Raw genomic sequence first — 27,326 nt, 5'->3', positions numbered from 1 at the left:
CTTATGCCTGAGGGGGTTGGAGGCATGAAGTAGAACTGCAGCCAATGAGTGGAGGTGTCAGGTACCAAGTTCACCTTGAACCTTCTAAAAAGGGTGTTTACGCTGGAACATAGGGGAGGGCGGACACGTATTGAGAAAGCATCTTCACTGGAGTGTTTGCATAATGGTGTCTGGCTTCTGCTAGGACTCTGTGATTGGTAGATGCAGTGGGGAACACTCTGCCTCCTTTCCTCGGTGGGTGTTGATTGTGGGCCTGACGGAGGCGCAAGAGGGGAGGGGGCCAGAGTGGGAGAAGATGGAGGTTAAGCTGGAGGGTCTAGGAGAAGATATGCTGCAGGTAGTTGGCTAGCAAGGTCTGGTATATAAGCGAAGTAAGCCTCCTTTGTGGTAGCTAGAATTTGCTTCTAAACCTTCCTCTGCAGCTAGAATTTGCTTGCCTATAAATCTATAAGGAAACACAAGGGGAGGTATGCACGTGGTGACATGTATTAACTGAAACATGGTAGACTCTGGGGAGAGCTTAAATAATGTCATTCCTTAGACGAAGTCAAAGCCCAACAAAATGAGCACCATAGCCAGGTGCCCGGGGGGACTCACTCCTGTCATCCTAGCTACTCAGGAGGCTGAGATGTGAGGATCGTGGTTCAAAGCCAGTCCAGGCAAGAAAGTCTGTGAGACTCCAGTTAATCACCAGAAAAGGCCAGAAGTGGTGCTGTGGCTCAAGTGGTAGAGCGCTTGCCTTGAGCTGAAGAGCTGAGGGACAGCACCCAGGCCCAGAGTTCATGCCCCAAGCCCGATACAAAACAAAACAAAAGCACCAGGATACTTTCAAGAGGGGAAATTGGGACCAAGTCAGGAGGGGTAAGTAAAGGAAGAGGAGACGTGGGGGAGAATGCAGTCAAGAATTGATTTTAGGGCTGGTCATGTGGCTTAGTGGTAGAGTGCTTGGCTAGCATGCATGAAGCCATGGGTTTGATTCCTCAGTATTACGTAAACAGAAAAAAACCAGAAGTGGCGCTGTGGCTCAAGTGGTAGAATGCTAGCCTTGAGCCAAAAAAGCTTGAGGATAATGTCCAGGCCCTTATTTCAAGCCCCAGCACTGGCAAAAAATAAATTGCATGTACTCCAAAATTAAGGGGGAATGCTGTGGGGGGCGGGGGGGTTCAATGAGAAAATTGTAAGAGGCGACACTGATCAAGATGATCAGTATTCATGCACTGCTTCATTAAACGGCAACTCGTTTGTACAGCCGTTCAAAGATAATACGAAAAGGAGGGGTGAAGAAAGCTGAGTTGGAGATTCGGATGGACTTTAGGGACATAACTAGGAAATAGGTGGGAACTGGAGTCCAGGGAGTAAGATTCTAGCCAGAATTTGTTCAGATCATTGGTCTCCTGCCTCAGGAGAAAAAAGGTGCATCTTGTCACAGACAGTACCTCACACACAGACCACGAGAAGCAGCAGCGTGGATGCAGGTTTTCTCAGAACCCAGAGGCTGGGCAGGGGAAGGCCTCGTCGACAGGACTGATAAATCAGTAAATGTTGCCATGGTTTGGCTTGCTCTTTATCGTACCTCTAGGTTTCCTGGCTGCCATTTTAAGTTCTAGAACTGGGAAGTCATTCAAAGTTTTAACAGGGACTTTAGAAACTGCTGGTCAAGCAGTTGGAGACATCTGCTTGATTACAGTTGCATGTTACACAATACGTTTTAATTCGTTTCATTTTGGTTTTGCATTTTGAGTTTTTTGGGTTTCCTGAATTCTGAGTTGTATTGTGTGATCTCATGAATCTCATTTCTTTTCCTTTTTTCTTTTCTTTTTTTTTTTTTTGTCGTCGGTCATTAGGCTTGAACTCAGGGCCTGGGCTCTGCCTGTGAGCTCTTTTGTTCAATGATAACACCCTACCGCTTTGAACCATACCTCTACTTCCAGTTTTCTGGTGGTTAATTAGAGGTAAGAGTTTCAGAAAGGCCTTTTCTGCCTGGGCTGGCTTTGAACCTCAATCCTCAGATCTCAGCCTCCCGAGGAGCTAGGATTACAGGCGTGAGCCACAAGTGTCAAGCCTATGAATTTCATTTCTAATGTTTGTTTCTTTAAATGTTTTAATTCTTTGGTGTATGTGTGCTGGTCCTGGGGCTTGAACTCAGGCCCTGGGCACTGCCCGTGAGTGTCTTTGCTCAAGACTAGCACCCTTCCACTTGAGCCATAGCCCCATTTCCAGCATTTTGCTGTCTAATTGGAGCTAAGAGTCTCACGGGCTTTTCATGCTCTGGCTAGCTTTGAACCATGACCCTCAACTCTCATCCTCCTGAGTAGCTAGGATACAGGCATGAGCCACCAGCATGAGCTCTAATGTACTTTTTATCCACTGTTTTCAGGTTGTGTGATAGCTGAACTATTTACAGAAGGCGTACCATTGTTCGATCTCTCTCAACTTTTGGCATACAGAAATGGACATTTCTTCCCTGAACAAGTGCTGAATAAAATTGAAGATCGTAGCATCAGAGAGTTGGTTAGTATATTATAAACATTTGCTGTGAAGTTATTTCCTTTTTTTTTTTTTTTTTTTTCGTGCTGGAACTAGGGCTTGAACTCTGGGCCTGGGTTCTGTTCCTTAGCTTTTTTGCTCAAGGCTGGTACCCTACACTTGAGCTATATCTCCATTTTTGGCTTTTTTTTTTTCCCCCCCCTGCTGATTGGTTGGAGATAAGAGTCTTTTGGACTTTCCTGACAAGGCTGGCTTTGAACCACATTCCTCAGATCTCACCCTGCTGAGTAGCTAGGATTGCTGGTGTGAACCACTGGTGCCCAGCAGTAGAGTTTTGTATTGTTTAGTTTTTAGATTGTTAAAGGAGATTTGTCAGGTGACCTTTTTTTTTTTTTTTTTGGTTGGTCGTGGGGCTTGAACTCTAGGCCTGATTGCTGTCCCTCAGCTCTTCAGCTCAAGGCTAGCTCTCTACCACTTGAGCTACAGCGCCACTTCTGGTTGTCTGGTGGTTTATTGGAGATAAGAGTTTCACGGACTTTCTTGCCCGGGCTGGCTTTGAACTTTGATCCTCAGAGCTCAGCCTCCTGAGTAGCTAGGATTACAGGTGTGAGCCACCGGCGCCCAGCTTTTTCTTTTTTTTTTTTTGGTCCGTCATGGGGCCTGAACTCTGGGCTTGGGTGCTGTCCCTCAGCTCTTCGGCTCAAGGCAAGTGCTCTACTGAGCCACAATGCCACTTCCAGGTTTTTCTGCTTATGTGGTGCTGAAGAATCAAACCCAGGGCCTCATGCATGCAAGGCAAGTGCTCTACCACTGAGCCACCTTCCCAGCCCTCAGGTGACTATTGAGAGGAATCAGAATTAACCTCACAAATCTTTAAACACATGTACATTCCCTGTGTAAACTTGATCTGGTTTAATTTCCTCCTTTTTTTTTTTTTTTGCCAGTTCTGGGGCTTGAACTGAAGGCCTACGCACTTTCCCTGAGCTTCTCTATGCTGAAGGCTAGCTCTCTACCACTGAGCCACGGTGCCCTTTCCAGCTTTTTCTGTGTATGTAATACTGAGGAATCGAACCCAGGGCTTCATGCTTGCTAGGCAAGCACTCTACCACTTGAGCCACCTTCCCACCCTAATTTCCTCTCCTTAAATCTGTTTTTATTCCTTGTCTCCCTCCCCTTCTATATAGGTTACTCAGATGATCCATCGTGAGCCAGATAAACGTCTACAGGCTGAAGATTACTTAAAACAGCAACGTGGCAACGCCTTCCCTGAGGTATTTTATACCTTCCTTCAGCCTTACATGGCCCAGTTCGCCAAGGAAACTTTCCTCTCTGCAGATGAGCGTATTCTGGTTATACGGAAGGATTTGGGCAACATTATTCACAACCTCTGTGGACCTGATCTACCAGACAAAGCCGACGGAGAGCCAAAGGAGAACGGGCTGGTGATTTTGGTGTCCGTGATAACGTCCTGCCTACAGACTCTCAAATACTGCGATTCCAAGCTGGCCGCTTTGGAGCTCACCCTCCACCTGGCTCCCAGGCTAAGTGTGGAAATCCTTCTAGATCGGATCACTCCGTATCTTTTGCACTTCAGCAACGACTCTGTCCCTCGGGTACGAGCAGAAGCCTTGAGGACGCTGACCAAAGTGCTTGCCCTTGTGAAAGAAGTTCCTCGGAATGATGTCAATATCTACCCAGAGTACATTCTGCCAGGCATAGCCCACCTAGCCCAGGACGACGCCACCATCGTGAGGCTGGCCTACGCTGGTAAGGGGTTCTGCAGAACTAGATACTTGCACTATTAACGTTAATGACCATGATTTCCCTACTGCCTGTGTTTCTGACTTCTTTGGGAATCCTAAGTGTGAGCTTTGCTCTTTAAACTGTATGTACATTTTTATTTATTTTTGTTGGTCATGGGGCTTGAACTCTGGGCTTGGTGCTGTCCCTCAGCTCTTCAGCTCAAGGGGAGCGCTCTACCACTTGAGCCACAGCGCCCCTTCTGGTTTTCTTTCCGGTGGTTCAATGGAGATAAAGAGTCTCACGGACTTTCCTTGCCTGGGCCAGCTTTGAATTGCGATCCTCAAATCTCAGCCTCCTGAGAAGCTAAGATTACAGGCATGAGCCACTGATGTCTGGCTGTGTGTACATTTTTATTTTTATTTATTTTTTTGGGGGGGGGTCCGGTCGTGGGGCCTGAACTCTGGTCTTGGATGCTATCCCTCAGCTCTTCAGCTCAAGGCTAGCGCTCTACCACTTGAGCCACAGCGCCACTTCCGGCTTTTTTCTTTTTGCTTATGTGGTGCTGAGGAATTGAACTCAGGGCCTCAGGCATGCAAGGCAAGCGCTCTACCACTGAGCCACCTTCCTAGCCCTGTGTGTACATTTTTAATAATATAATATATTCTTGGGACCCAACCTCTATGTATTTTTTTTAACCTTTTTTTTTTTTGTCTGTCCTGGGGCTTGAACTCTGGGCCTGAGCACTGTCCCTGAACTTCTTTGGCTCAAGGCTAGTGCTCTGCCACTTGGGCCACAGCGCCACTTCCAGCTTTTTCTGTGTTTGTGGTACTGAGGAATCAAACCCAGGGCTTCATGCATGCTAGGCGAGCACTCTACCACTGAGCCACCTTCCCAGCCCTGTTCTTTTACATTTGAAGTGATCAGATCTCTCAAGTGAAAACGTATACAGTACAGAAGAATTGTGTAGTTTTAATGGCAGTATCACATTTAACTTGGAATACGACTCATGTTTTTAAGTACGTGCTTCTAATCTAGTGTCTCTGAGCCTTTACAAACCATTAATAGATGCCCTTGTCTGACTCTCAGTTGTAGTGTACAACATTGTGTTGCTGTTCAAAAAAGATGAATTTTGGGCTGGGAACGTGACTTAGTGGTAGAGTGCTTGCCTAGCATGCATGAAGCCTTGGGTTCAATTCCTCAGTACCACATAATCAGAAAAAGCCGGAAGTAGAGCTGTGGCTCAAGCGGTAGACCGCAAGCCTTGATCAAAAAAGGAAGCTCAGGGACAGTGTCCAGGCCTTGAGTTCAAGCCCCAGGACTTGTAAAAAGCAAAAAGCCAGGCACCAGTGGCTCGTGCCTGTCATCCTAGCTACTCAGGAGGCTGAGGTCTAAGGATTGCAGTTCAAAGCCAGCCCAGGTAAGGAAAGTCTGTGAGACTCTTATCTCCAATGAACCACCAGAAAACTAGAAGTGGTGCTTTGGCTCAAGTGGTAGAGTGCTAACCTTGAGCTGAAGAGCTTAGGGACAGCGCCCAGACCCAGAGTTCAAGCCCCACAACAGACAAGAAAGAAAAAAAAATGAATTTTGTTGAATGACTTTAATGTTGAAAGAGCCTGGCCGGCTAGTAAGGTAGCCCAGTGATAGAGTGCTTGTCTTGCATGCATGAGGCCCTGGGTTCGATTCCTTAGCACCACATAAGGAGAAAAGGCCAGAAGTGGCTCAAGTGGTACAGCTCTAGCCTTGAGCTGAAGAGCTGAGGGACAGCGCCCAGGCCCAGAGGTCAGGCCCCATGACTGACCAAAAAAAAAAGAAAGAGCCCGGCTTACTGTGCTCTGTATTTGGAGGTCCCTCCAGCCGCTTCATGCTATGGAAGAGTGGCTTCTGCTTGTGCTGCAGTGTTCTGCCTGTGTTCTGCATTTCAGGAAACCATACTGGAACATTTGCATAAGTCTATAATATACACCTCTAACACAGTGGAAGCTACAGCTTCTGCTCTTCAGTCTTTGGACGTTGGGGGGGAGGGTGTGTGTGTGTGTGTGTGTGTGTGTGTGTGTGTGTGTGTGTGTGTGTGTGTGTGTGTGTGTGTGTGTGTGTGTGTGTGTGTGTGTGTGTGTGTGTGTGTGTGTGTGTGTGTGTGTGTGTGTGTGTGTGTGTGTGTGTGTGTGTGTGTGTGTGTGTTGCTGTTATCATCGTTTGGAAAGAAGCATGCTTAGTTATTGTGAAACACAGTCTCTGGAGACCAGCCTTAGGCCTAGCCACATCTTCAGAGGCATTGGTTGTAGTGAGCACTTTTCTTTCACGTGGTGTTACTTCAGTTTAACTCAATGTATATTTGGTTAGTTGTGGTTCCTGCCTTTCATAATGATGTAGATTAGACTTTAAGCCTTTACACCTATAAAACCAGGATTCTTTAAGATGCATCAGATTTTTTTTTTTTTTTTGGGTCTGGTCGTGGGGCCTGAACTCTGGGCCTGGGCGCTGTCCCTCAGCTCTTCAGCTCAAGGCTAGCGCTCTACCACTTGAGCCACAGCGCCACTTCCAGCTTTTTATTTTTCTGCTTATGTGGTGCTGAAGAATCAAACCCAGGGCCTCATGCATGCAAGGCAAGCGCTCTACCACTGAGCTACCTTCCCAGCCCAGATGCATCAGATTTTTATCACAAGCATATTTATAATCGACAAATATAAATGATTGAGCCAGACAAAATAATGTAACAGTTTTTAAAAACAAGTGGCTTAGTGGTAGAGTACTTGCTTGCACACATGAAGCCTTGGGTTCAGTTACTCAGTATCACATATGCAGAAAAAGCTGGAAGTGGTGCTGTGACTTAATTGTCAAGCTCTAGCCTTGAGCCAGAGAAGCTCAGGGACAGTGCCCAGGCTCAGAGTTCAAGCCCTGAGACTAGCAAAAAATAAAGTTTATTTTTATGTGCGTGCGTGCGTGCGTGGGTGTGTGGGTGCGTGTGTGTGTGTGTGTGTGTGTGTGTGTGTGTGTTGGGACTTGAACTCTACCACTTAAATCATAGATCCAATTCTGCTTTTTAAAAAATATATATGTATTTTAATTATTGAGGTGTTATACAGAGGGCTTACAATTTCATAAGTAATGAGTATAATTCTTCCTGGACAATGTCTGTGACTCCTTCGTTTGCTCTCCCACTGGACCCCCCCCCCCCCCCCAATTGGAGATAAAGAGTCTCTCGGACTTTCCTGCTCCCACTGGTTTCAAACCACGATCCTCAGATCTCAGCCTCCTAGGTAGCTTGGATGACAAGCCTGGAGCCGCCTGCGCCCGGCTAAGCTGTGCCTCTTACTAGACTCTGAGGACCCTCCTTCAGGCTCAGTGCATCTTACCTGTTTTCACTTGTGTTAAATAAGTTCTGATGTGTCGGCGTTCCATGATCACGGACATCCAGTTTCCACTAGCCAGCGTGGAAGTAATAGCGTCTGCTACACAGTATTGCTGCTGGGCCTGTTGTGGTATCTTTCAAGTTAATCTTGCAACCACCTTGAGTAATAACTGTTACATTATCTGTACCTTGAAGGTTAGGAAAGGCCAAATAATTTAACCCACCCGTGTGTGGTCTGGTTCTCATCCCTTAGCACCGCTAGACTAGACCTGAGCTTTGAAGCAGTCCATTTGCTTTGGTTTCCTGGGCCTTTGTAGTGAGCACCCACAACCCACTATCCATGCCTGCACCCCGCCCCCCCCCCCCCCCAAGTGTTCTGTCTCGGGCTAGCGCATGATGAAGCAGCCTCTACACAGGTTCAAGAGACTGAACCTGTGTGATTAAGCGTGACTAAATCATACATGTCAGTAGAAAAGTTGAGAACCAGATTTTATTTTTCCTTTACAGTGTTCTCTTTCATGACAGATATAGAATCATATCTTGTGTAAAGAGAACTTTCAAGTGTATGTGTCTAGAGAGTCACATGGAGAAGTAAGCATAGATTGTGAAAACTGGCAGTTTGGAGATTATGGCAGGCAGAGAAATGAGGTTAATTATTAACAATCTGACTAAATGCTAACATGAAAGTCCTACTTTCCCTCCATGATGATTCTGTCTATACAGATTTAGGGAGCCAGGCACCAGTGGCTTACGCCTGTCATCCTAGCCGCTCAGGAGGCTGAGATCTGAGGATCGTGGTTCAAAGCCAGCCTGGGCAGGAAAGTCTATGAGACTCTTATCTCCAATAAACCACCAGAAAACTGGAAATGACACTGGCTTAACTGGTAGAGCTCTTGCTTGAGCTGAAGAGCTGAGGGGCAGCACTCAAGGCCCAAAGTTCAAGTCCCATAACTGACAAAAAAAAAAAAAGATTTAGGGAGTATGGGCTGTAATTTCAGCACTTAGGAGGCAGCAGCAGGAGGATCTCAAGTTCAAGGCCCATCTGAGCTTCATAAAGAAACTTCCTCAAAAGAAAAGAGAGGTTGGAGGTGTGGCTCAGCTGGTAGAGTTCTAGCCAAAGCATCAGGTATTGAGTTTGAGTTCTAGTCTCAGACCTAGAAAAAGAAAGAAGAGAAAACCCCAAAATCAAAAGCTACCACCAGGGCTGGGAAAGTAGCTCAGTGGTAGAGTGCTTGCCTTGCATGCATGAGGCCCTGGGTTTGATTCCTCAGCACCACACAAGCAGAAAAATAAAAAGCCGGAAGTGGCGCTGTGGCTCAAGTGGTAAAGTGCTAGCCTTGAGCTAAAGACCTGAGGGACAGCGCCCAGGCCCAGAGTTCAGGCCCCACGACCGGACCCCAAAAAAAAAAAGCTACCACCACCAGCAACAAACCAAACCCAAAATGAATCAGGGGGAAAAGTTACAAGTATGATGAAAAGTCAACAATGACATATAATTTTTTTTTAAATCTTACAGAAAACATAGCTCTGCTGGCAGAGACGGCTCTGAGATTCCTGGAATTGGTACAGCTGAAAAACCTCAACATGGAAAACGACCCTAACAGCGAAGAGATGGATGAAGTTTCCCACCCGGAAGGAAACTACGACACAGGTGTGGTACTTTTCTGTTCATTTAGAAAGCATTCCTAATGCTTACTTGCAAAAACATTATTTGTAGTTTTCACCTAAAGTGCAGGAGTACTAGCTACTTAGAGAGGAAGGGTCGGTGCTAACTGACCTTTCTCATTTCACCTCACCTACTGTTTATCTAGGTGGAAAATTACCAGCTTGGCCACAAAGATTCCAGACTTCCATTTCTTTTCCCTCCCACGCAGAATTGATTGGTACGAACTGTAAAGCCAGCAGAAATGTATAATCTCATGCAAAGTACAAACGTCATAGCTAAAGAAGCTAAACCCTTTCTCTTTATGTAATTTTGAGTATTCTCAGTCATAAGCTGTGGTGATAAATTCATTCAGCTCTCCATCTTTATTTTATTGTCGGTCATGGGGTTTGAACCCTGGGCTTGGGTGCTGTCCCTGCACTTTTCAGCTCAAGGTGAGCGCTCTACCACTTGAGCCACAGTGCCACTTCCGGTTTTCCAGTAGTTTATTGGAGATAAGAGTCTCTCAGACTTTCCTGCCCGGGCTGGCTTTGAACTGCGATCCTCAGATCTCAGCCTCCTGAGTAGCTAGGATGACAGGCGTGAGCCACAGGTGCCCAGCTCTCCATCTTTAGACCATAAGGCTTGTAGTTAGCATCTATGGAATGAAGGAAAGCAGCATCCTTAAGTCTGTTTCAGGATAGTTATTTTCTAGCTAGAAAATACTAAGAAAAGGCCCGCTTATAAATTTTTGTGCTGCAGACCATTGTAATAGCAATTGTATCTTTGTATATAGATAATGAACTTAGATATTAAAAGTTTTTTGGGGGGTGGGGCATCATTGAACTCAGGGCCTGTGTGCTTTCCCTGAGCTTTTCTGCTTACAACTAGCTAGTGCTTTACTACTTGAACCACAGCTCCACTTCCCACTTATGGTGGTTAACTGGAGGTCAGTCTCATGGACTTTTCTGCCTGGGCTGGCTTTGAACTGGGATCCTCAGATCTTAGCCTCTTGAATAGCTAAGATGACAGATCTGAGCCACCAGTGCCTGGCTAGATATGAAAAGGTTTTTTTTTTTTTTGCCAGTCCTGGGGCTTGAACTCGGCCTGGGCCCTGTCCGTGAGCTTCTTTAGCTCAAGGCTAGCACTCTACCACTTGTGCCACAGCACCACTTTGACCTTTTCTGCGTATGTGGTACTGAGGAATGGAACCCAGGGAGGGCTTCATGCGTGCTAGGCGAGCACTCTACCACTGAGCCACCTTCCCAGCCCCTAGATAGCGAAACTTTTGAGGAGTGAATCTGGTTTAAATGTGGATGTGAGCACATAATACTGCACATCAGCGCAGCAGCCACCTTTCGCCTGGATAGTAGCTGGGTGGCGCAGGGGCCTCTGCCTTCTCTCATTTCCTCCTTACACATGTGCTTTGCACCAGGCACTGACCCGCCAACGCCAGGCACCAGAGAAATTGTGCTCCGTGAAACAGAATGGCCTGTGCCTTTGACCTTACATTTCAGTAAGGGAAGGTCAGCTAAGTAAATACAGGAGAAGGTTGGTGAGAAGGCCGATCAGATCCAAGAAAGCTTGGACTGGCCTGGAAGGGTATTTTCTGGATTTCTCAAATGTAATCAACTTGTTATTTATTTATTTTATTTTTCCTGTCATGGAGCTTGAACTCAGGGCCTAGGCACTGTCTCTGAGCTTCTTTGGCTCAAGGCTAGCGCTCTACCACTTGAGCCACAGTACCACTTCAGGCTTTTTTTCTGTTTATGTGGTACTGAGGAATGGAACCCGGGGCTTCACAGCTGCTAGGCAAGCGCTCTACCACTGAGCCACCTTCCCAGCCCAGTCAACCTGCTTGTAAAAAATGCCTTCCCAGCCAGGTGCCGGTGGCTCACGCCTGTAATCCTAGCTACTCAGGAGGCTGAGATCTGAGGATCACAGTTCAAAGCCAGCCCAGACAAGAAAGTCCGTGAGACTCTTACCGCCCATAAACCACTCAGAAAACTGGAAGTGGTGTTGTGGCTCAAGTGGTAGAGCGCTTGCCTTGAGCTGAAGAGCTGAGGGACAGCGCTCAGGCCCAGAGTTCAAGCCCCACAACCGACCAAAAAGAACAACAACAACAAAAAAAATGCTTTCCCTGCTGGATGTGATGTAATCCTGGCCACATGGGAGGCATGGGCAGGAGGCTGTCTCTCTAAGGCTGGCCCCTGGGAAAAAAGTACCCGAAACAAAGAGGACCGGGAATGTGGCCCAAGAGGTAGAGCACCTGCCTAGTAAGTGCAAGGCCCTGAGCTCAAACTCTAGCACCACCACCACAAAATGATAATAATAATAATTAATAATAAAGCTTTCTGAAAGTTTGCTCAGTACAGTCTTATATCCTGAGCCAGCCTGGTGTTTACATGGATTTTTGGAGGGGTGGGGGGGAAGATCGTGATCCTCTGCTGCCTCCTAACTCTCTTGACTTCCTCATCAGCCCTGTTTAAATAGTGAGCTGGGAGCCATGCTGGTGTCGTCTTGGTAGGATATATCAGTTTACATTTCATCCTCACCCTCAGAGCTTCCAGTGGGAAGTTGCTTAGGGGGTGCAGACTTCATGTGCTGCCTTCTGTGATCCCTTTGTTACCCTATGGGCTGGGACACATCTGTAATCCCAGCCTTCCAGCAGTTCAAGGCCAGCATGAGCTACAAAAGAAGATCCTACCTTTAACTGAAAAAGAACGAGGGGAAGAGTGAGGGCCAGGGAGGGGTGAGGGAGGGAGGAGGGAGACTGGACCCTATGTGTGTGAGGAAAATAGATCTTGAGCTTTCTTGTTTGTTTTTAAAGAACTCCAAGCCTTACATGAAATGGTCCAACAGAAAGTTGTCACTTTGTTAAGCGACCCTGAAAACATCGTGAAGCAGACTTTGATGGAGAACGGGATAACGCGGCTGTGTGTCTTCTTCGGGCGGCAGAAGGCCAACGACGTCCTGCTCTCCCACATGATCACCTTCCTGAACGACAAGAATGACTGGCAGCTGCGGGGGGCGTTCTTTGACAGCATCGTGGGTAGGCGTCCTGGGGGCACTGCCCTGGTCAGCTCCCCCCGCAAGGGCACTGCCCTGGCTAGCTCCACCCGCAAGGGCACTACCCGCCCAGTCTGGAAGACACAGATGGGGAAGGACGTGATCACATTCCCTTCACAATGAAGCGAGTTCTTGTCATTCAGTGTGTCATCGTATTGCTTTTGGATGATATATTTTAGCTGATCAAGGTTCATTAATCTTCGTGCATTGGAAGAAATAGAATGTGGTCATTAAAACCTTACGTTTTAAAAGAGCAATGACCTCTGAGGGACTAGAATGAAATAGTTTTGAAGTAACTAAAGGAAGGTGTTTTGTTTTTTTTTTTGTTGTTGTTGTTATTGTTTGCCCGTCCTGGGTCTTGAACTCTGGGCCTGGGTCCTGTCCCTGATCCTTTTTTGAGCTCAAAGCTAGTGCTCTATGACTTGAGCCACAGCTCCACTTCCAACTTTTTGATGATTAATTGGAGGTAAGAGTCTCACAGGCTGGCTTTGAACTGAGATCTTTAAGGTTTCAGCCTACTGAGTGGCTGGGATTACAGACATGAGCCACAAGCACCCTGAAGGAAGTTGTAAGTCTACATGCAGTGTGGCTTCCAGTTGCATAGGTGGGCAGAAGCTGAATCTTTATTAAGAGGCTGGAAGATCCTACACAAACAGTGATCACGTTCTTGCCTCCACTGTTGGCTTGTGTTTTCCTCTTTGAACGTTCTTAGAATCTGTTGTTTCGTTTTGTTTCCCCTTAGAGCCCCCAGAATTTTCCCAAAGGGCTTTGGTGCAGGTCTTGTTTCCTTTGTTTTATCTTGCTGGGCAGGAAGTGCAGTGTTCTTTCCCCAGGTTGTGGGTCTGTCGGTCTGTCCGGCTCTGGCTCATTGCAGCGTTTCCCTCCATGTGTATTTCCAGGTACTGAAAACTCAGGTGACGTTGCTTTTCCTTCTCAGGCGTCGCTGCCTACGTTGGCTGGCAAAGCTCGTCGATCCTGAAGCCTCTCCTGCAGCAAGGCCTCAGCGACGCAGAAGAATTTGTGATCGTGAAAGCGCTCAACGCCCTCACCTGTATGTGCCAGCTGGGGCTGCTGCAGAAACCCCACGTCTATGAATTTGCCAGTGACATCGGTCAGTTTCTGTCAGGGAAAGGTAGCAGGGGAACATGAGCACGCGGGAATTAACGGGGTGAAATGTCTACATCCTACTTTGTCATTTTGGCACCTTGATTGGTTTTTTTTTTTTTTTGGTCCGGTCGTGGGTCCTGAACTCTGGGCCTGGGCGCTGTCCCTCAGCTCTTCAGCTCAAGGCTAGCGCTCTACCACTTGAGCCACAGCACCACTTCCGGCTTTTTGCTTATGTGGTGCTGAGGAATCGAACCAAGGGCCTCAGGCATGCAAGGCAAGCACTCTACCACTGAGCCACCTTCCCAGCCCTCGATTGGTTTTTGTGTGTGTGTGTGTGTGTGTGTGTGTGTGTGTGTGTGTGTGTGTGTGTGTGTGTGTGTGTGTGTGTAAGAGAAACAGACTTGGCTGGGCTGCCTGCTGAGGGTGGAAAATAGTGATTTTTGTTGTTGTTGTTGTTGGTGGTGGTCGTCCTGGGGTTTGAACTCAGGGCTCGGGAACTGTCCCTGAGCCTCTTCATGCTCAAGGGGAGCCCTCTAACACTTGAGCCACACCACCACGTTTGGCTTTCTTGAGTAATCTAGTGAAGATAAGAGTCTCACAGACTTTCTGCCCTGGCTAGCTTCAATGTTGATCCTCAGATCTCAGCCTCCTGAATAGCCAGGATGGCAGGCGTGAGCCACTGACGCATGGTTGGCGGTGTTGTATTTTTAGCTGTTGTCTTTGTGAGCCTTGGGGGAAAACTTGATCAGTTTTTTTTTTTAATTTTTATTTTTTATTGTGAAAATACTGTACAGAGGGGTTACAATTACATGGGCAAGATAATGAGTACATTTCTTATCAAGCATTGTAACCTCCTCCAGTTTTATTTTTTGTCAGTTGAGGGTCTTGAAATCTGGACCTGGGTGCTGTCCCTGATCTCTTCAGCTCAAGGCTAGCACTCTACCCACAGCGCCACTTCCAGCCTTTTCTGTTTGTGTGGTGCTGAGGAATTGAACCCAGGGCCTCATGCATGTGAGGCATGCACTCTACCACTGAGCCAGCTTCCTCTTTTTTTTTTTTTTTTTTGCTGGCATTGTTGGTCATGGGGCTTGAACTCTGGGCCAGACGCTCTCCCTGAGCCTCTTTGTGCTCAAGGTGATCTTCTCAGCCTCCTGAGAAGCTAGGATGACGGGCATGAGCCACTGGAGCCCAACAAAGCTGCTGATTTTTTTGCTGATTTTGGAACCTACTCCATTTCCAAAGGTGTTTATCAGATCTGAAAATTCTTGGTTGGAATCTGGAGGCCAGTTAAACATAGGAGTGTGGCATCTGAAAAGAGAGATGACTTGATTTCTTTCCTATTCGATCCCTTTGATTTCCTTCTCATGCCTTCCATGGCTAGGCAGGCTAGAGTAGATTGAATAGCAGTGGGTAGAGCAGAAATGGTAATCTGTTTTATCTTTTTTAATTTTATTTATAAATAAAATTAACACTGAGGGCGCTGTCCCTCAGCTCTTCAGCTCAAGGCTAGCGCTCTACACTTGAGCCACAGCACCACTTCTAGCTTTTTCTGCTTATGTGGTGCTAAGGAATAGAGGGAGATGAGGGTCTCCTGGACTTTTCTGCATGGGCTGGCTTCAAACCATGATCTTCAGATCTCAGCCTCCTCAGTAGCTAGAATGACAGACATGAACCACCAGCACTCAGCTGGTACTCTGTGTTAATGCACATGGTTTTTTTTTTGGGGGGGGGCGGGAGGGTCCGGTTGTGGGGCCTGAACTCTGGGCCTGGGCGCTGTCCCTCAGCTCTTCAGCTCAAGGCTAGTGCTCTACCACTTGAGCCACAGGGCCACTTCCGGCTTTTTTCTTTTTTCTTATGTGGTACTGAGGAATCGAACCCAGGGCCTCAGGCATGCAGCGCTCTACCACTGAGCCACCTTCCCAGCCCGGTTTTTTTTTTTTTGGTCATGGGGCCTGAACTCTGGGCCTGGGCGCTGTTCCTCAGCTCTTCAGCCCAAGGCTAGCGCTCTACCACTTGAGCCACAGCACCACTTCCAGCCTTTTCTGCTTTTGCGGTGCTGAGGAATAGAACCCAGGGCCTCATATTTGCAAGGCAAGCGCTCTACCACGGAGCCACCTTCCCAGCCCAATGAACATCCTTTATACTTACATGTGTTTCCTGCATGTGAGTTTGTACAGTTAAATTATCATTTCGCATAACCCATTTCTTTGCACATAATTTAGTTGGCACATAATTCTCATTGGTTGTAAGATATGTTTATTCTAAAGCACGACAGTATATGGTTGAAATAATTGATTTTTAGGTTTAATACATAAAATCACTAAGAGGGAAAAAAAGACACTGGTTTAATTTCTTTGGTTTTGAACTTTTTTTTTTGGATCCGGTTGTGGGGCCTGAACTCTGGGCCTGGGCGCTGTCCCTCAGCTCTTCAGCTCAAGGCTAGTGCCCTACCACTTGAGCCACAGCGCCACTTCCGGCTTTTTTCTTTTTGCTTATGTGGTGCTGAGGAATTGAACCCAGGGCCTCAGGCATGCAAGGCAAGCGCTCTACCACTGAGCCACCTTCCCAGCCCCGGTTTTGAACTTTTTGAAGTATGGGCATGAGCTTTTATCTTTTTTAGTTTGTCATGATGCCTTTTGAACATACGTGAATTGGGTGCTAGACTTGATCAAACACCAGCATCAAAAAGGACATCTGAGGATCCTCTTGTTCCTTCGGGGTGGTTTTCAGAAGAACGCTCTCCAGGTTCTCTGCCCTGTGTGCTGCATGTTGTGTTTGAACCCTCCGGGGCTGTAAATGTAGGACTAGTACTTAAGGCATTTGGTGTTGAGATTCTTTTTTTTTTTTGTCAGTCAGTTTTTTTTTTGGGCTTGAACTCAGGGCCTGGGTGCTGTCCTTGAGCTTTTATGCCCAAGGCTAGTGCTCTGCCACTTCCAGCTGTTTTGGTGGTTAATTGGAGATAAGAATCTCACAAGCTTTCCCATCTGGGCTGGCTTTGAACCTCAATCCTCGGATCTCAGCCTCCTGAGTAGCTAGGATTATAGGTGTGAGCATCCAGCTTGATTTTTTTTTTAATGTCTCTGGTGTGTTTGTGCGTGTGTGGGTGTGTGTGTCCATCCTGGAGCTTGAACTCAGGGCCTGGGCACTGTCCCTGAGTTTTTGTTTCTTTTAGTTGTGGGGCCTAAATTCTGGGCCTGGGTGCTGTCCCTCAGCTCTTCAGCTCAAGACCAGTGCTCTATTACAGGAGCCACAGCTCCACTTCTGGCTTTCTTAGGGTGCTTGAGGGGAGATAAGAGTCTCAAGGACTTTCCTGTCCTACTGGCTTTGAACCTGGATCCTCAGATCTCAGCCTCCTGAGCAGCAGTAATGATAGACATGAGCCAGTGGCACCTGGCTTGGTAATAGTTCTTATTCTAGTGTTACTAACACGTATTGATTGTACAGCCTCATCTGGCTTAAAAAAAAAAAGATTTAAAATGTTCAGGAAGGAGGCGGTTTTATGGTACGTAAGAAGGGAATTTTACAAGAACCCTGTGTTCAAATGGTTGAGTTTACACTTGCTAATTGAGTATGGGGAAGCACTTCACAGTGACAGGGAAGCGCAACCTCTCTCGGTCCGTTGTGATAGTTTGCAACTGTGTGGGAACCTGGTTTGATCCCTGCGGCCTTTCCCCCCTGCAGCCCCCTTCCTGTGTCACCCCAACCTGTGGATCCGCTATGGGGCCGTGGGCTTCATCACCATGCTCGCCCATCAGATAAACCCAGCAGACGTGTACTGCAAGCTCATGCCGTACCTCCACCCCTACATCACCCAGCCCATCGTCCAGGTAGGCACCCAGACTGGCCTTCAAATGTGTTCCTAGAGTCTTACCTGCAGATAGTTCCCTTGGGCGATGGCACTTTCAAGCTCTAAACCAGCCCCTTCTTTTAGGTGAGAGAAACGTGACTATTCACTCTGTGCTGGACTGTCAAGTGTCTGCCATTCAAGTGAAAAAGTACAACTGATTTCCAGCCACAGTGGTCATTTAGAAGAAGTTAGAAGTACTTTCAATTTTATTTTACTTATTTATTTTTGGGGTCACAGGGCTTGCACTGTGGGCCTGGGTGCTGTCCCCAAGCTCTTCAGCTCAAGGTGGGCACCCAACCACTTAGGCCACAGCACCACTTCTGGTTTTTTGGTGGTTTAGTAGAGATACAGAGTCTCACGGACTTTCCTTCCCCGGGCTGGCTTTGAACCGTGATCCTCAGATCTCAGCTTCCTGAGTAGCTAGGATGACAGGCGTGAGCCACTGGCGCCTGACATAGTTGCTTTGTGTCAGAACTGTGAGCTGCAGGTTTTGTTAGGTGTAGGAGATATTCAGACATACTGGAATCAACAAAACTCTGGCCGTCTGAAATTCTCTTACATGGGGATTTGTTACTAGTCTTCCAGTGATGGGTACAGATGGTCATAAAAACTACTGTTTAGAGTTCATTCTTCGATTTTGCCTGAAAAGATCTCATACTGAAACCTCTCTGGTTCATAGAAAATACATAACCCACGTTAACTTTGCACAGGTTGTATGTACTGAATTTGAAAAATACATGCAGCTAGAAATGGCATGTTGGACTGCTGCTGCTTGTTTCTCTCTACATTTAGATCGAAAGGAAACTCGTTCTCCTCAGTGTTTTAAAAGAGCCAGTGAGCCGTTCTATATTTGATTACGCCCTGCGGTCCAAGGACATCAGCAGTCTGTTCAGGCACCTTCACCTGCGGCAGAGGAAGCGCAGTGGCTCCCTGGCCGACTGCCCTCCTCCCGAGGACCCTGCCGTGGCCCAGCTCCTGAAGAAGCTGCTCTCCCAGGTTGTAGCTCCCTCCTCCCCTCACCCTACCCCGTCAGAGCATCTGTTTAGGGATGAAGGTTTTTTTTCCCCATTAGGTCACATGACCTAATGAAACCACATCCAGCAGACACCTTCTGCATCTGTTTTGTTGGTGAAGCAAAGGTACCAGGCCCCTGGCAAAACTTGGGATGAGCCACACGAGGAGGGGTAAAGACCCAGCCTTTGTGGTGACCAAGCACATGAAGGAGAGTAGAAGGAATAGCCTGAGAGTTAGGTATCACTCTTGCTTCCTTAAATTTCACCGAATGGGTGAAGTCCAGCTAAAACACTCCACAGATACATTGTTCAAGAAATTCTGTTTCAGCCCCGATTCATTGAGTTCTCACTCCATGGAAACAGTAGAAACAACTTGGTTTTTTTTTTCAATATGATATTGTTGTTAAGGTGATGTACAAAGAGGTTACTGTTTAAGTCAGGTAATGAGTGCAGTTTTTTGTTGTTGTTGGTCATGGGGCTTGAATGCTGGGCCTAGGCACTGTCCCTCAGCTCTTCAGCTCAAGGCGAGGGCTCCACCACATGAGCCACAGCGCCACTTCCAGTGTTCTACGGTTTATTGGAGATGAGAGTCTCACGGACTTTCCTGCTGGGGCTGGCTTTGAACCGTGATCCTCAGATCTCAGCCTCCCGAGTAGCTAGGATGACAGGCGTGAGCCACCAGCGCCTGGCTTCTGAGTGCATTTCTTTTTTGGACGGTGTCACCCCTTTGTTCACTTTTCGCCACTGCCCAGAAGTTTTACCTAGCTCATTTTCCACTTGGTGTCTACTGAGTTCCATGCCTGCATTTGTTCACCTTATAACTTGGATTTCTCGTGTATCTTACTTAGGTGAAGAAACCAGTGGTTTATTGTTGTATCTTAAAAGCCTGTGAATTTGGACCAATTAACAAATCTTGTTAGAACTAGGAAGTAGTCTTTTTATTATTCTTGGCAGTAGTCAGGTCTCTTTAGAGGCATTAGAGATTCATCTGCCTGTTTTATGGGGGATGTGAGGGACCTAGAGAGCTGAAATAGGAATTAAAATGGTTGGAAATAAAGATTATAATGACTATTAAGCACTGTGAGCTATAAGCAAAATACTAAGGGACAACTTTAGTGACTGCTCTTAATTTTATAAAGAGAATGCCTGTCATAAAGAGAATGCTTGTCAGTTATATCTTGCCTAACAAGATGATGAAAAATTCATTCGGTGTCAGACTGAGAATTTTTATCAGTTTTGCAAATGTAAATCCTCAGCACTGGGGATCGAACCCAGGGCTTCATGCATGCTGTGCAAACACTCTTATTACTAAGCCACATTCCTAGCCCCAGTGGCTTGGTGTTTAGATGCAACTCTGCCTGACAGCTAAGCTGCCTCCAACTTTCTCTTCCAGGATGGTGCTGTTTCCCATTTTCTAGAATATTTAATGGGATAAAAGAGCTTTTTCTTTAGGTCTCTTCTAACCTTTACATTAGACGTGTTTTGTATTTTTAGAAAACAACGTATAGCCGGGCGCAGGTGGCTCACGCCTGTCATCCTAGCTACTCAGGAGGCTGAGATCTGAGGTTGCGATTCAAAGCCAGCCTGGGCAGGAAAGTCCGTGAAACTGCTTTTTTTTTTTTTTTTGGTTGGTCGTGGGGCCTGAATTCTGGGCCTGGGCACTGACCCTCAGGTCTTTAGCTGTAGGCTAGCATTCTACCACTTGAGCCACAGCCCCACTTCTGCTTATGTGGTGCTGAGGAATTGAACCCACGGCCTCCTGCATACAAGGCAAGCTCTCTACCACTGAGCCACCTTCCCAGCCCCTCCTCCCGTGAAACACTTATCTCCAATAAGCCATCAGAAAATTGAAAGTGGCTCTGTAGCTCAAGTGGTAGAGCTCTAGCCTTGAGCTGAAGAACTGAGGGACAGTGTTCAAGCCCAGAGTTCAAGCCCCATGACTGAAAAAAAAAAAAAAAAGCAATGTATGGGCTGGGCACTGGTGGCTCATGCCCATTATTCTGGCTACTTGGGAGGCTGAGCTATGAGGATCATGATTCAAAGCCAGTCTGGGCAATTAACTATCCGAAAAACAGAAGTGGCGCTGTGGCTCAAGTGGTAGAGCGCTTGCCTTGAGCTGAAGATCTCGGGGACAGTGCCCAGGCTCAGAGTTCAAGCCCCAAGGCCGACCAAAAAAAAAAAAAAAAAAGCAATGTATGGAAAATTGGGATTCTGAATTACATTTTTTTCGGTTGTGTCTTCTGAGTAGGTAAATCTTTATCAAAAAGATTTCAGCATGCAGTAAAAGCTATCCCAAACTAGATTCTTCAGGCTTAGACCCTTGTCGTTCATTGTATTCCTCTCTTACCAGCCAAAACTGTTTATTAAACTTGAAAGGCTCTATTTCCTTTTGATCGTAATTAGTTACTCCGTGGAGCTGCCCTCGCTCCCCGCCTTGCTCAGTGAGACTGCGGCCTTGCCAGGGTGCGAGGAGGGAGGAGGAGGAGCAGTTCCCATAGTCTTTCCACTCACCGTGCCCCGCCAGTCTCGGCTGCTGCTACATAGTGCTGCTCCCTCCGTGCCAGCCCCTGGGTGCTGAGAACATCACTGCAGCTCACTGTGCCTCTGAAATGTCAAGTATCCCTCGCTTTGAGTGGACAGGAGAGGAACAGATGGTCTCATTTTACATTGTTTCTGGTGATGGCAGAGGTTAAGTCGCCTGCAGTGTTCAGCCAGTAGAAGGGAGGCAGGCCCGGGTCCTGGAAGCGAGAGCCAAGCGCGCCTCTGGCCTCGGTGGGCCCCCTCTGTAGAGCAGTGGTACGCTCTGTATTGATGCTCTGTCTTCTCTTTTGATTGCTTATTTCATCTTTCCGATTCTCTTGGTTTTCAATGAGGTAGTTGGTGCTTTATTTATTTATTTATTTTGGTCAGTCGTGGGGCTTGAACTCTGGGTCTGGGCGCTGTCCCTCAGCTCTTCAGCTCAAGGCTAGCACTCTACCACTTGAGCCACAGCGCCACTTCCATATTTTTCTGGTGGTTCATTGGAGATAAGAGTCTCACAGACTTGCCTGCCCAGGCTGGCTTTGAACCGCCATCCTCAGATCTCAGCCTCCTGAATAGATAGGATGATAGGCGTGAGCCACCGGCGCCCGGCATGCTGAGGCCTTCTTTGTTACTACTTTTGAAAAATCTAAAAGAATATGGTTTGCTTTGGTTTTAGGGAATGACAGAGGAAGAGGAAGACAAACTGCTGGCACTAAAAGACTTCATGATGAAATCTAACAGAGCCAAGGCAAATATAGTAGACCAGAGCCATCTTCATGACAGCAGTCAGAAAGGGGCCATCGACCTGGCCGCCCTGGGCATCACCGGGAGACAGGTAGACCTCGTGAAGGCCCGGCAGGAGCCCGAGGACAGGCGGGGTACGTGTGCACTCATCTTGCTGTTACTAATCTTTACGTTTACAATTCCTGGGTCTCAGCCTCTGCACCTGCGTGCTATCCCTAAGCTCCTGTTTGGGCAAGGCTGGCGTTCTACCACTTCCCACTTTTTCTGTGATTAATTGGAGATAAAAGAGTCCCACAGATTTTCCTGCCCAGGCTGACTTCAAGCTGCGATCCTCAGATCAGCCTCCTGAGTAGCTAGGATGACAGGCGCGAACCAATAGACCCGGCCTGGTATTCTCACCAGACTGGTGTTTAGCCAATTAATAGGCTTCAGATACAGAACTTTCAGATGCAGTGACTCTGTTACTCAGTATGGAGATAGGGAAGAATTTGGAGAGCCAGAGAAAGTAAGTCTGCGAGACTTACCTCCAGTGAACCACCAAAAAAGCTGGAAGTGGTACTGTGGCTCAAAGTAGAGTGCCAGACTTGAACACAAAAGCTGAAGGACAGTACCCACGTCCCAAGGTCAAGCCCCAAAACTTATACACCCCCCCCCCTCCAAAATCCTAGTGTCAGACTTAGAGGACAGCAAACAAATTATATTGAAGTTAAACCTCTAATTTCCAGACTTAGGATGAAGTATTTGCAACTTAACCACTAATGACTGACATCTATATGTCATTCAAATTAGAAAGAAAACAGCTAGCTCACCAAAAGGAAAAGCAAATAATTACATGAGTGCAAATGTAAAGTTGGCAGTTTCTGTGTGATGTGCATAGACTAGTAGTAGCTAGCATGAACACAGTCCTAGGAAATAAGCACTTCATACAGATAAGAAATAGTCAAAAGTAGGGCTGGGAAGGTGGCTCAATGGTAGAGCGCTTGCCTTGCATGCATGAGGCCCTGGGTTCGATTCTTCAGCACCACATAAGCAAAAAGAAGCCGGAAGTGGTGCTGTGGTTCAAGTGGTAGAGCGCTAGCCTTGAGCTGAAGAGCTGAGGGACAGTGCTCAGGCCCAGAGTTCAGGCCCCAGGACTGGAACCAAAAAAAAAAACAAAAAACAAAAAAAAACCAAAAATAGTCAAAGTGGGGCACTGGTGGCTGAGGCCTGTCATCCTAGCTACCCAGGAGGCTGAGATCTGAGGATCACGGTTCAAAGCCAGCCCAGGCAGGAAAGTCTTATGAGACTCTCCAGTAAACCACCAGAAAACTGGAAGTGGTGCTGTGGCTCAAGTGATAGAGCACTAGCCTTGAGCTGAAGAGCTGACGGACAGCGCCCAGGCCCAGAGTTCAAGCCCCACATCCAACAAAAAAATAGCTGAATAAAGTGGAGAGTCAACAGATAGGACATGAAGTCCACCCCCACCCTCTTCAAAACCGAGCAGTGAGGGGCTTGGAGACACTAGTCTCTGAGAGAAAGCATCAAGATCCAGAGTTCAAGTCCCTATCTCAGACCAAAAAGCAAAAACGGCAATAAACGGCACCAGGGTGGTTACCTCTGACTAAGTGTTCTGACTGTATTTCCATAGCCAGGAAACACGTAAAGCAAGACTCAAACGTTAACGAAGAGTGGAAGAGCATGTTTGGATCGCTGGACCCACCAGCCATCGCCCAGGCACTGCCGAAAGCCAGTGAGCAGGAGGTGGGTCAGGCCGGGAGGCCGCCCCGCTCCGAATCTTCAGCCGGCCTCTGCGGCCCCGCGGCAGCTTCTCCCCAGGTACCGTCTCCCGGGCAGCGGGCTCCCGCTCCCGGCCCTGTGCGCCCATCTATGTGTGTCCTGTCCACCGTGAGCTACGCGGGGAAAATCGGTGGGAAGACAAATTGTGTATAGGGAGGTTGTCTTTCTTTCTACAACAGGTTCACTTTCATTTCATAGCAAAGGGGAAATCGGGCCCCAGTGGCTCATGCCTGTAATGCCAACTTATCAGAAGGCTTTGATTTAAGGATCACAGTTTGAAGCCAGCTTGGGCAGGAAAGTTCATGAGACTCTTATCACACACACACACACACACACAAGCCAGAAGTGGAGCTGTAGCTCAAGTGGTAGAGTACTCGCTATGCACAAAGATGCTCAAGGACAGCCCCCCAGCTCCTGAGTTCAAGCCCTAAGATAGGCACCCACACAGAAGAGTAGTACTCGTCAGTAGATAAAGGTGAACTGATCACGTGAGACATTAGAAACTAATTAACACTAGGCAAGGGAGCTTTGCAGTCTCTTTTTTTTTTTTTTTTTTTTTTTTTTATTTATTTTATTTTTTTATTGTAAAGCTACTATACAGAGGGTCACAGTTACATGAGTGAGGTTATGAGTACACTTCCTCTTGAACATTGTTACCCCCTCCATTGTTTTCCCCCTACCATCCCCTCCCTCCCTCCCTTCCCCGAGGTTCTTTTTTTTTTTTTTTTTTTTTTTGATTGTGATTAAATGATTACATAATTTCAAAGTCACAAGTTCATTCTAACTTCCCTGGAGCAAATTGTCTACCACAGTCTGTAATATATAACAGTGTTCACATGTTATATACCATATTTGTGATCAGCAGCATGAGGATATTTAGTAGTGGTTCAACCAGATGAGCGGGAGTTCTTTGTTTCTTAAGTCCTGTTAGTTTTGTCGTATCACTAACCTTTTGGATTTAGCATCCACTTATGAGGGAGACCATGTACCGTTTGTCTCTTCGTTCTTGGCTTACCTCGCTCAACATGATTCCTTCTAGCTCCATCCATTTCCCTGCAAATGCCATTATTTTGTCATTTCTAATGGCTACATAATATTCCATTGTGTATAGATACCACAATTTTTGGATCCATTCATCTGTGGTGGGGCACCTAGGTTGTTTCCATATCCTAGCTATTGCGAACAGTGCTGCAATAAACATGGAGGTGCACGTGTCCTTGTATATTGGTTCCTGTTGTTCAGGGTAGATGCCTAGAAGTGGTATGACTGGGTCGTAAGGGAGGTCAATCTTTAGCTTTCTAAGGACCCTCCAGACTGCTTTCCAAAGTGGTTGTATAAGTGTACATTCCCACCAGCAGTGTAATAGGGTTCCTCTTTCTCCACATCCCCTCCAGCATTTGTCGTTGGCTGATTTGTGGATGTGGGACATTCTGACTGGGGTAAGGTGGTATCTCAGGGTTGTCTTTATTTGCATTTCCTTCACCACCAGGGATGATGAACATTTCCTCATGTGTTTCTTTGCCATTTTTATTTCTTCATTTGAGAAGTCCCTCTTTAGTTCCCTTGCCCATTTAGTAATTGGTTTGTTAGGTTTGGGAGGGATTAGTTTCTTGAGTTCCCTGTATATACAGGATGTTAACCCCTTGTCTGATATATTGCTGGTAAATATTTTTTCCCAATTAGTTGGTTGTCTTTCTAGCTTAGTTGCGATAGATTTAGCTGTGCAGAAGCTTTTTATTTTAAGGTAGTCCCATTTGTCGAGTCTCTCTCCAACTTGTTGTGACCCTGGGACTCTGTTCAGGAAGTTCCTTCCTGTGCCTATTAGTTCAAGTGTCTCTCCTACTCTGTCCTGCAGTAGTTTCAGAGATTCAGGTTTAATGTTAAGGTCTTTAATCCATTTTGAGTTGATGTTGGTGCATGGTGATAGGCTGGGGTCCACTTTTAGTTTTCTGCATGTGGCTGCCCAGTTTTCCCAGCACCAGCGGTTGAAGAGGCTGTGTTTCTTCCATTGTATGTCTTTGGCTCCTTTGTCGAATATCAGCTGGCTGTAGGCCTGTGGATTTATATCTGGATCTTCTATTCTGTTCCATTGGTCTTCGGGTCTGTTTTTGTGCCAGTACCATGCTGTCTTTGTGATTATAGCTCTGTAGTAGAGTTTGAAGTTCGGCATGGATAGCCCTCCCATATTGTCTTTATCCCCTAGAATTGTTTTGGCTATTCTAGGTCTTTTGTTGTTCCATATAAATTTTTGGACTGTTTTCTGTATTTCAGTGATGTACGTCATTGGGATTTTAATAGGAATTGCATTGAATTTGTATATTAATTTTGGAAGTATCACCATCTTTACTATATTAAGTCGGCCTATCCAGGAGCATGGGAGGTCTTTCCATTTCCTAGTGTCTTCTGCAATTTCTTTCTTTAACTTTTTATAGTTCTCATTAAATAGTTCTTTTACATCTTTGGTTAGGTTAATTCCTAAATATTTTATTTTTTGGGAGGTTATTGTGAATGGGGTTGCTCCCTTTATTTCCCTCTCTTCCTGTGCGTTATCAGTGTATAGGAAGGCAACTGATTTTTGTGGGTTTATTTTGTATCCTGCTATTTTGCCGAAGTGACTTATGATTTCTAAAAGTTTGGGGATGGAGTTTTTGGGATCATGGAGGTATAGTATCATGTCGTCTGCAAAAAGGGATAGTTTCACTTCTTCTTTCCCTATGCGGATCCCTTTAATGTCTTTTTCTTGCCTTATTGCCCTGGCTAAGGGTTCTAGGACTATGTTGAAGAGGAGTGGAGACAGTGGACATCCTTGCCTTGTTCCTGTTTTTAGGAGGATTGGTTGTAGCTTTTCCCCATTAAGTATAATATTGGCTATTGGTCTGTCATAAATGGCTTTTATTGTTTTTAGAAATGTTCCTTCTATTCCTATTTTCTCCAGAGCTTTTAGCATGAATGAATGTTGAATTTTATCAAAGGCCTTTTCTGCATCTGTGGCGATAATCATGTGATTCTTGACCTTGGCTCTGTTGATATGCTGGATTACATTTATTGACTTACGTATGTTAAACCATCCCTGTGTCTCTGGGATGAAGCCTACCTGATCATAGTGTATTATTTTTTTTATGTGTTTCTGGATTCTGTTAGCTAGAATCTTGTTAAGGATCTTTGCATCTGTGTTCATCAAGGAGATTGGCCTGTAATTCTCCTTTTTGGTTGGGTCTTTGCCTGGTTTGGGGATGAGTGTGATATTGGCTTCGTAGAATGAGTTTGGGATAGCTCCCTCCTTCTCTGTTTCTCTGAAGAGCTTGAGGAGTATGGGTATTAGTTCTTCTTTAAAGGTCTTGTAGAATTCTGCTGTGAATCCATCTGGTCCTGGGCTTTTTTTTGTTGGAAGACTTTTGATAGCTTCCTGTATCTCATTATAGGATATTGGCTTATTTAATTGGTTAACTTCTTCTTTGCTCAGTTTGGGTAACTTGTATTTCTCTAAAAATGCATCCATTTCCGCCAGATTTTCTTCCTTTAGAGAGTATAGCTTTTGAAAGTAGTCTGTTAGAATTGTTTGGATATCTTGGGTACGTGTTGTGATGTTTCCCGTGGCATCCCTAATCCTATTAATATGGGTTTCCTCTCTTCTTTTTTTAATTAATCTTGCCAACGGGCCATCAATTTTGTTTATTTTTTCAAAGAACCAGCTTTTTGTTTGGTTTATTTTGGTTATGGTTTTCTGATTTTCTAATTGGTTAATCTCTGCTCTCAATTTGGTTATCTGGCTTCGTCTAGTAGCTTTAGGTCCCATTTTTTCTTGTTTTTCTAGCTGTTTTAGTTGCAACATGAGATTATTTACTTGGTCTGTCTCCATTCTCTTGATGTGGGCACTGAGGGCAATAAATTTGCCCCTCAGGACTGCTTTTGCTGTGTCCCACAAGTTTCTTTGTGAGGTGTTTTCATTTTCATTGAGTTCTAGGAAATGCTTTATTTCTTCTCTGATCTCTTCTGTTACCCAGGCCTTGTTAAGGAGTGTGCTGT

At 46.3% G+C, this 27,326-nt stretch overlaps 1 protein-coding gene across 3 annotated transcripts in view; it reads left to right on the top strand.

The window, feature by feature from the left end:
• The window catches only part of Pik3r4 (phosphoinositide-3-kinase regulatory subunit 4), a 64,533-nt gene that overhangs the window by 5,728 nt on the left and 31,479 nt on the right, over positions 1-27,326 (top strand). For all 3 annotated transcript variants that reach the window (XM_042666005.1, XM_042666004.1, XM_042666003.1), the window contains exons 3-11: positions 2,378-2,511; positions 3,672-4,254; positions 9,096-9,230; positions 12,052-12,273; positions 13,228-13,401; positions 17,079-17,224; positions 18,037-18,240; positions 21,457-21,658; positions 23,152-23,339. In XM_042666005.1, coding sequence (XP_042521939.1) covers positions 2,378-2,511; positions 3,672-4,254; positions 9,096-9,230; positions 12,052-12,273; positions 13,228-13,401; positions 17,079-17,224; positions 18,037-18,240; positions 21,457-21,658; positions 23,152-23,339 — 1,988 coding nt within the window. The remainder of the gene's footprint in view (positions 1-2,377; positions 2,512-3,671; positions 4,255-9,095; positions 9,231-12,051; positions 12,274-13,227; positions 13,402-17,078; positions 17,225-18,036; positions 18,241-21,456; positions 21,659-23,151; positions 23,340-27,326) is intronic.

This window comes from Dipodomys spectabilis, unplaced genomic scaffold (assembly GCF_019054845.1).
Source record: "Dipodomys spectabilis isolate Male_0828 unplaced genomic scaffold, ASM1905484v1 ptg000360l, whole genome shotgun sequence".
NCBI lineage: Eukaryota > Metazoa > Chordata > Mammalia > Rodentia > Heteromyidae > Dipodomys > Dipodomys spectabilis.
This window is presented reverse-complemented; position numbering and strand designations above follow the sequence as displayed.